General features: G+C 42.1%; 1 protein-coding gene across 4 annotated transcripts in view; it reads left to right on the forward strand.

The window, feature by feature from the left end:
- Pld5 (phospholipase D family member 5) overlaps positions 1–9,575 on the forward strand; it is a 329,510-nt gene extending 319,935 nt beyond the window's left edge. For all 4 annotated transcript variants that reach the window (XM_028865531.2, XM_028865532.2, XM_028865534.1 and 1 more), the window contains 2 exons: positions 3,483–3,597; positions 8,584–9,575. In XM_028865531.2, the coding sequence (XP_028721364.1) occupies positions 3,483–3,597; positions 8,584–8,840 (372 nt within the window). In that variant the 3' untranslated portion in view covers positions 8,841–9,575. The remainder of the gene's footprint in view (positions 1–3,482; positions 3,598–8,583) is intronic.
- Positions 9,576–9,906: the final 331 nt, after the last annotated feature.

Genomic DNA, 9,906 nt, shown 5'->3' on the forward strand with positions numbered 1-9,906 from the left:
GTGCATGATGCCTCTTCATAGAGAAGAAAATGCTGGAGTGGTTTCAGCTCGGGGACAGCATCGGGGGAAGTCAAGTGACACAGAAACCAGATGTCTAGTCACTATTCCTAAGGACTGACACAAAGCTCGTAGTGTTCAAAAAATGTGCTGAACTGGTATACACAAATGAAAGCAGTTAAAAAAAAAAAACGGTGGGGAGCTGGGAAACGCAGTGATAACATAGACTATACTACCAGTGAGGAGAGCAAAGAGAACCCAGAGCAATACCCAAGTCTTTTTTTCTCCCCAGTGAGTTTCCTTGTGGCTGTTTACAGAGGGATTGTTTACAGGAGCATGGACCTGGCATGAGCAGCCACACACCTGAAGAAAATGTCTCTCCCTCTCCCTTCCCATCAACCACGAACTGCTTATACATCACCAGGGAAGGATGGAACCACACATTCCCCACCACCTTCTTCCACGACAGAGTGTTGATGGACCCAGGCTTATGGAAATTTAGTGCAGGTTATCACAGCTTATTTCAAATTCGAAGGTGCAACAGCTGTGTCCTGCCAAGCAGTGAGGGCTTCCCACCTCTCCCTGCTCCTTCTCCCAGCTCTTACCTCCTCTCTGATGGTCTGTGTGCCTCGGAGTATAGATGCTCCATCTATGGCTGATTCAGTAGTCATGTCTCCTCAATGCTCTAACCAATTATGAGTCTCTGTATTAACGACTGACCACTGCAGAAAGATGCTTCCTAGACCAAAGCTGATAGCAACACTAATCTATGTGCATCAACAAAGCTATTTAGAATGTAATTTGAATGACACGGCATGCCCATTAAGCAAAACAAAGGCAATACTCTCCCAATAGGGCATATGACCTCCCAAGATGTGGGCCTTTGCCTGGGTTTTCAGTACCAGACTTGGACACCCTCCTATGGATCAAGCATTGTCCAGATTTTTCTTTGTTGGCATCTATGATTTGGTATCCTCAGTGAGCATTATGCATCCTGGAGGTCAGTGAGTAAAATCAGAGGATCTTCTGTCAAGTTTATGAGGTTTCTAGGAGCTGGAGCACACATTATGGTACATTCACTCCCACAGCCACTCTTGATCTCCCTTCATCCAAAGTCAAGGGTCTTCCCCACCAAGCAGCTTCCTGACCCCAAAGCATGCTTGCATCTAAGGCTCTTGCATTTGAAATCCTGCAAAGAAAGAGGAATCCACCATAGTAGCCTCTGTAGAACCCCATCAGCTTCACCATTTTGGACACAGATGGTCATGAATCTTGAATAAGCCATACATTAATAGCTCACTGCTGGCCATTTTATAAAACAGAGGCCATGTATTTTTAAATGTCAAGACAAGCATGGGTGGGAAGGAAACATGGCCCTATCATCTAGGACACAGATGGCCAGGGAGCTCTTACAAGAAAAGTAGGGTATAGAAACTTTGCATACAGTGTGTCTGCAGGAGGCAAAGAGCCCTGACAAGGCAGATAGATGGTTTGGGACCAGGCAGGGCACTCTGTCTCTAAGTAGATGCTCTCATCCCCTGCCCAGATGTGACTTGGTATCATTGAGGACATCAGAGAGAGACTGTTGTTTGCAAGATTGTCAGTTTAGGGCCGCAGAGGTGGCTCAGCAAATAAGAACATGCACTGCTCTTACAAAGGACCCGAGTTCAGTTCCCAACATCCACAGCAGGTGATTCAGGTGGCTTACAGCTATCTATACCTCCAGCTCCAGGGAATTCAACATCTCTGGCCTCTGTGGACACCTGCATTTACACGCACATACCCACATTTCAACATACATACATATGCCTAATTTTTTAAATTATAATCTAAAAAAATATTTTCACAGCTAACTTGAATTATTTTGTTTAATAAATTACTATAGATGTAACCAACCGTCTTATTAAATAAGAAACACAGAAACAATGCAAAAGAGAAAGCCGAGAGGTCAGAGCTCAGAGCTAAAATCTCACCCTTCCGCCTGCGGTGTCCCAGCTTCCCGATAGAGAGCTCTATTTCCTGTCTATTTAAAGTATTTTGTTCTGCCTTCTCATTGGTTGTAAACCCAAACATGTGACTGCCTCGTCACTGTCTGAATGTATAGCCCCCTAGGTCTTAAAGACATATGTCTCCAATGCTGGCTATATCCCTGAACACACAGATATCTATGGGATTAAAGGCGTATACCACCACTGCCACACTCTTGCTATGGCTCTAATAGCTCTGACCCCCGGGCAACTTTATTTATTAACATACAATCAAAATCACATTTCAGTACAATTAGATTACCACCACAAATTACCCAATTCTTTTTTATCTCTTTGCTTCTCTCCCAGCACATTAAGACCTCTAATAATGTCAGAGACTCTAGTCTGTTTTCTGCTATCTCACAAGTTTCCCACATGAAGCTCAGAATAGAGTTTTTGGAAAATCTAGATGGGCCCTTAATGATCACCAGGTTGCCCCTCCCCCAGCATGAAGCACAAGGCCAGACCAACTCTCAGTATTTTCCCAAACCAAATTAGAACAAGCAGAACCTTAAAATTGCACACGAAGTCTCATCTTCCACATCTGCCCTCTGCCTCTCTTCCCTTCCAGCACACAGAGGCTAGAGCCTAGAGTCTAGAATCCATGTTCCAGACTGCAGTGGAGACCTGAGACCCTGGACTTCAGTGTGTGTCTCCTCTAAGCTCAGCCTTCAGAGTTGCATGGGCTCATTCACAATGGACACTTCAACCAACATTGCCCAAATTTCTAAGGCCTGTCTTCCCTGCAACCAGGCCTCATTCCCCAAGCTCTTCTATTTTGGGTCTTAGGTGAAGTAGAATGCTATTTATTATTATTATTATTATTATTATTATTAGCTAATAATAGTAATAATTTTGGAGTCATGCTGACATTAGAATTCCATAGTATGAATTTGTGATTTTTTTTTTTAGTTGCCCATTGAAAAAGCCTGTGTGAACTTAGGTGTTCCAATGGAAACCATTTGTTCTTGCGGCAAAATCTCTTTTGACCTTTGCAGATTCTCAGATGAATCGGCTAGTCATTGACATAATGTATGCACCGGGTAAGAATATTCATTCAGTTTGTTGGCATGCGTGACACAGAGCGCCCAGAGGCTGCTTCCAGTGCCAGTGTGCCCTGCTGAATAAGACAGTGAGAATTAAACAACCTCCTAGCCCTCACTCTGCTCAGAGAATGGAATTTGTGTTCATTTGTTAGCTTTGCAGAGTTAATTATAGAGCTAGTTGAGCATGCTAATTTTCTTTGTTGTTGCCTATATGGATGGAGAGTAAAAATAGCTTCCTCTATACAAAGTAACAAGAGTGTCATTTTAATAACCCAATATGAGGTCTATTGTTGATATTTGGATAATAGACTCCTTTGTGCTTGTGAACAAGACCCCAAACACTCTCAACTGACCCGCTTTGCTTTCTTACCACTTTTTTTTCTTCTTCTTCTTTTGGCTTTTTGTCTTACAGAAATTTTTTGATCTGGAAAGAGAGAATGCTTGTGCAACGAAAGAACAAAAGAACCAGACCTTTCCCAAATTAAACCGCAACAAGTACATGGTGACAGACGGGGCAGCTTACATTGGTGGGTATGGGGGTAAAAAGCTCCCGGGGATCACCCAGACATTAGGGGTCCACTGTAGCTAAAAAGCGGGAGGGTGAAGGCCAAGAGCTCTTCAGCTAGGTAGACAGACCCTCTCTATACTCCGTGGCTGGCGATCCTGGAAGACAGTTCACCATCTACATCCTGTAGACATTCTCTGGTCCATTTGGCTCATTTTATAAGCAAGGAGACAGAGGGCTCGTGAGAGGTGAGTTCCATCCAGCATGGAACAGATATATGGACCCAAAATGCTTCTTCTCCTGTCTACAGAATCATGAAACATCCTATCTTGGGGTTCTGGGGAGTTATTACGCTGTCTGGGCAGCAAGGACATCCATGCCATCTTCTCATGACATCTCTGCCATTTTCTAAATGTCTAACTTGGAGTGGCTCCCTGGAGCTCCCTGAATTTCAGTTTGCTGATTTGTAAATGAGGCTGGTGGCAGTTTTTAACTTCACTGAGTGACGTTTAAATGAGAGGTAATGTACACAAAGCACCTGGCACACGAGTGATGCCCAATTAATGTTAGCGATTATTATTAAGGCAATAAAATTCCAGGTGCGTAAATCATTATTACACTGGTGGGGTTATTCTAACTTTTCACAGCGTGAGGGAGGCCAGGGTAATTCCTTCACTGGAATCATCACAGATGGAACTGACATTGGCTATAAAAAGGAGACACGCAAATCCTAAAGAATTGGGGTGAAGTGGCAACCTCGGCAGAGAAGAAAAACATGTTTGTGGAATGCAGGAATGAATATGGAACCCCTATCAGTTATTTCTCTAAATTCCATGGGTGAATAAAAAACCTTTACTTCGTGAAGCACTTTTACCTTATTTAGTCCTCTTAGCATCGCTCTTAACAGAGAGAAGGGTGTAATTCATGTTTAGAAGTGAGGATATGGGGTCTGAATAAGGAAGTAATTCGGCCATGCAGGTATCCGGAGAGGAGCTGGGTGTCCTGTCCAGACTATGGGGTCACTGCAATCTCAGTCTGAGGATCTCAGTCTCTATTCTTCCTAATTGTGACATTGCCTTCTTAAAAATAGATCACTTAGGGTTTTTTTGTTTTTTGTTTTGTTTTTAATACGTGAGGCTGGAGAGACGGCTCTGCGGTTAGGAGCGCTTACTGATCTTCCAGAGTTTGGTGCTCAGCACTTTATGTTGGGCGTTTTCACAACCACCTTTAATGCCAGCTCCAGTGGATCCGACACCTTCTTTGGGCCTCCATAGGTACCGCATTCATGCACACAAACCCATATGCAGACACATACAAATATACACAGTTAAAGATAAAATAAAAAAACAATTTTAAAGATTTGCCTGGCATGGTGGTACACCCTTTAAACCCAGCACTCAGGAAGCAGAGGCAGGGGGATCTCTGTGAGTTTGAGGCCAGCCTGCTCTACATAATGAGTTCCAGACCAGCTAGGGCAATATAGAGAGAGCCTGCCTCAAAAAAAAATTTTTAATATGTAATTCTGATTGTTTTAGATTATAAGCACATTCAAAGGTGATTCAAAATGGGATTGTTTTAATTTCCTCATCTTTATGAGCCTATGGAAAACAATAAAATTGGCTTTTTTTTAAGACAGTGACAATGAATGGAGAAATGGCTCAGCAGTTTAGAGCACTTGGTGCTCTTGCAGAAGACCAGGGTTCGATTCCTACTATCCATATAGGGCATCACAACATCCATTCACTCCAGTTCTAGGGTATCCACTGCCCTCTGCTCACCTCTGAGGACACCGTGCACATAAGTGGTACACAGATACATGCAGGTGAAACTCTCATAAATATTAAATAAATAAATTTAAAAACCTTAAAAATGAGTGTCAAAAATGTTTACAAAAAAAATAGGAACTTCTGGCTAAATTATCTAAAACTTAGGGATGAGTCCAATCATACACACAGTGGCTTAAGACCCCAAATCAACATATTTTATTGTAGTTTGATTTAAAGTAAGATGTCACATGCATGTCCAGTGACACCTTAACCAAAGAGGAAGACAGAACTCAACCCAAGACCAGACATGGGGTGGTAGCTTAGTAATGAATGTTTATTGGTCTTGAAGTGGCTCACTGATATCCAAACATTCCCTGGACAAATTAAATCAGTGTTTGGGGATCAGGAAAAAAAAATTTGTAATTGAATTACAGCATTGACACAAAGTAGAAGATGGTAGCAAGTCCTGTAAATCTCATGTGAGTCTCAGTTTCCCCATCTGTGAGAGGGGGACAGCAGCACCCACCCTTCGATGGTGGTGTGATGGTTAAGGGAGATAATATATGAATGGCTCTACACACTGGCTCTGGTGGCTCTGGGATCTTAGCAAAGACTGGATTCTTGCTCTCTTTCTCCTCCTGAGCTAAGATGTTTTTAGGTGAGTTCATTTTTGTAGACAACAGTTTTAGCAAAACCCTGATTCCCTAGAGAGAAGCAGAGCTCTAACATAAAAACACTCAAAGGACATCAAAAGGGAAAATAACCAATAAAGCACACTCCAAAATCTCCTAAGTCATTCCTTCAATACTCATTGATAATGTGGAACTAATAAAATTCCCAGTGCATGGGATTATAGCTCCATTCAGTTTGTATGAGACTTCCAGAAGAATCTTCAGGCAGCGTTGTCTCTCTCATTTTAAATTCTCCAGAATGGATCTGAGCTAAGCTTTGAAAATTTATCAGGAAGGCGTCTGAGTGATTAGACAGCTAAAGAGGGGGTAGGGGGTTAATTAAAGGTGCTGGCAAGATGCCCAAGGCTGCCTACCAACAAAGTGAGCTCTTTGGCACCCTCAACATCACATCTACACACAGGACACACTGCATTCTGGATATTGCAGTCTCGGTGTGCATTTTTGGGAGCTGAAATCATCTAAATAGATAACAGATGAAATTGTAGCCCAGCTTTAAAAAAAAAAAGTACAGAAGCGTATGTCACCTTGAAGGTCAGCCAAAATTCCTGTGTCAGCATGAAGTTTCCCAGAGCTATCTCGAAAAGAAACCAACTAAAGCATTTGAAATCCACAAATCCCCTGATCTTGGCCGGTTCACTGATGGCAGGAAAAAGCTAGATTTACAGGATAAGGCCCCAAAGTCGTCACCTCTCTCCATCCTCTTTCCTCCTCCCAGGGCTTACCCCAACACATTTGTCTGCGTCTGTTTCCTCCAGAAAATCTGATCTGCCAGTGCACATAGCAGAAATCTCAGTGTGACTGTGATGCCTCAGAGCCTGAGGTCATTGTCCAGAGTGACGCAGGCAGTGGATGCCTTTAGGGTCAGAGGCAATACAACACAGAAGCCAAAGAAGTGCTGGTTCTGGAGTTATAGTTGACTATGAACCTCAGCTCCAACAGTTTTCTCTGGAGTACCATTGGTTAACCATGAAACATGGGACAAATGTAGGAACCTCTGTGAACATCTCCTTCCTCATGGTGAATTCTTTCCATCATACAAAATATTGTATGTAAATACAAGTACTGTACTTTGCCCAAAGTAGACAATAAATCATAGTTGCTCCCCTCTCAGACTCCCTTGCAGCTTGACCACACCCTTTAATAGTCCAAATTCTCAACCTTTGCTCTGCCCACAAAATATCACCCTCCTTTGGGAGTTTGATTGTCTCTTGTCCCAGTTAACTTTTAGTGTGCTTCTCATTACTCAATGCACAGCTTCTTCTTGGTACATCTAGCCAAGTGTAGCTAGAGAGTTTTTCTCTCCTGGTCCTGCCAAGCCCCGGCAGTTCAGTAGCCCATTTATAAAATAAACATACAGATGCTTATATTATTTAAACTGCTTGGCCATTAGCTCAGGCCTATCGTCGTCTAGCTCTTACTCTTATATTCAGCCCATTACTATTAATCTATACTTTGCCACGTGGCTCATGGCTTACTGGTACCTTGCATCATCCTTTTCATCCTAATTTGCTTCTTTCTCCCTGTCATGAACACCATAACCAAAAGCAATTTAGGGAGGAAAGGGTTGTTTCAGCTTGCAGATTAAGGTCCATCATCAAGAGAAACAAAGGCCAGAACTCAAGACAGGAACTTGTACCACTAACCACAGGGGCAATGCTGCTTGCTGTCTTGATCCCAGGCTTATAGTCAGCTACCTTTTTATCCAGCCCAGGCCCACTTTCTCAGGGAATGGCAATACCCAAAGTGGACAGGGCCCTCTTACATAATTAGCAGTCCAGCAAATGCCCCGTAGACATGACCAGAGGCCAATCTGATGGTGGTAGTTCTTCCTAGATGTGTCAAGTTGGCAACAAACATTAGCCATCACACTTCCCTTAGCTCTCAGAAGGAACCAACCTTGATTTTGTCTCCAAAGCCATGAGAATACATTTCTACTATTTAAACCAACCAGTTTCATGAAAACCGTCCTGAGAAATGAATCAGCCATCTATCTAAGGTGCAGTCAGACCTGTGAGCCTGTGCTCACAGTATCTAGCCAAGCAGCCAATTCCCCCGCCCTGGGGATGCCTTGCAGTCTCCTTAGGGAGTGCTGGAGCCACTTCTCTGCCTTCAGCTTTGTCTCAATTGTGAAGTGTCTCTGCATAATAATGTTTATACATATGGATTCGATGTTGTCTCTTTGAGAAGGTAGTAATTGTTCACAGGATTTTTAAGTGTATTCCTATATATTTTAAATGTTGCTGTATTTAGTGTGTCTTGTGAACATCAATAAGAAATAACATTTACAGAAAAAGAACAGCAGATTCCTTGTTTTGAGTTTCAACTTGAGCAAAGCTGAAGAAAATGCCAAAATAATATGCAAATATTAATCCGCCATATGTAGGGCTTCTTGCAATTTTTTTCTCTGGAGCTGTCAACACGATTCTGCCTCTCTTGTTTTCCTGGGTGTTTATTTTATGTTTTTTTTTTATTTGAATCTGTTCTGTATTTCATATATTGGGAATTTTCCCAGTTGATTGTACCTTCTCACTACAATTTCTTTGTTTGCAGGAAATTTTGATTGGGTAGGGAACGACTTTACCCAGAATGCTGGCACGGGCCTTGTCATCAACCAGGCAGATGTGAGAGACAACAGGAGCATCATTAAGCAACTTAAAGATGTCTTTGAAAGAGACTGGTATTCACCTTATGCCAAATCCTTACAGCCAACCAAACAGCCGAACTGCTCAAATCTGTCCAAACTCAAGACTCCCTCCAACCAACCTGCCACTCACAATGCCACCGGGAGGGAGCCCCTGAGTGCATAGCTCACTGACAGACAAGCAAGGCTTCAGACCCAACGCAGGAAGGACTAGAGCAAAGACAGCGATTTACTACATCTTTTCTTTTTTTCTAAGGAGAAATAAAAAAGCACACTTATTAAAATGTTCTCTGAATGACATGTAATATCTAGCTAACAACATCTTAGCACCGTATATTAAATTTAAGACTTTCATATCTATGAGCTCTAACAGAGAATGTCATTCCGGCATAGGAGTTAGTTTTTACTGTCTACATACAGATTTTAAGACTCGGTTCTTGTCTCCTGTTTCTTACTGGTTTTAGAACCTTTTCTGCTGGCCCAGCTGCCCAAGTTTTAGTATGAGGTGAGCCCTATCCTTTAATAATGCTGAAGTCTGGAGTTAGAGGAAGCGGGGAGAAAACACAGACAGACCCAAGTTTCTGCCCTAATAAACCATCTCCAAGACCTCAGGCAGCTGAGCAAAGACTCCGTCATCTCATGCCAGCCCTCAAGACTCCTGAAAAACACCCATTTTTATCCCGTTGTCTTCTGATACCATGTTTTCTTTGGTATCAGTCTGTCTTCTCACTAAATGTTCTTGTTCAACAGCATCCCTGTGTTTACCTCAGCACTAGTGCAAAGTGTGAGAATATCTTTGGGAAAGGTATGAATTCCCCAGAATGCATACAATATAGAAATAACAGTCTTTCATTTTCACCTTTCAACTGCATTCTTTTCCCCTCCCAAATTGGTTATTTTTTTAAAAAACCACAGTCAGCCCTCTCTCTCTCCCATATATATATATATATATATATATATATATATATATATATATATATACACACATATATGTATGTATACACACTTTCTTCAAGCTCAGAAAAATGAAGCGCCCCTGCTTAATAGTCAGCAAGCCATTGAGTCTGCATTTGAAGAACAAAGCCGTTTCATATTTGTGTTTGGTTAACAGTATTATAAAGGAAAGGTCTCCATGCGTTGGTGGATTTTAATTTATTTAGAATTATTATGCTGTTAAGAGTATGCCAGCAAATGTTTATAGAGCTATTTAATATACCTTCTGCTATTTAATA

The sequence above is a fragment of the Peromyscus leucopus genome, chromosome 15, assembly GCF_004664715.2.
Source record: "Peromyscus leucopus breed LL Stock chromosome 15, UCI_PerLeu_2.1, whole genome shotgun sequence".
In the NCBI taxonomy this organism is placed as follows: Eukaryota; Metazoa; Chordata; class Mammalia; order Rodentia; family Cricetidae; genus Peromyscus; species Peromyscus leucopus.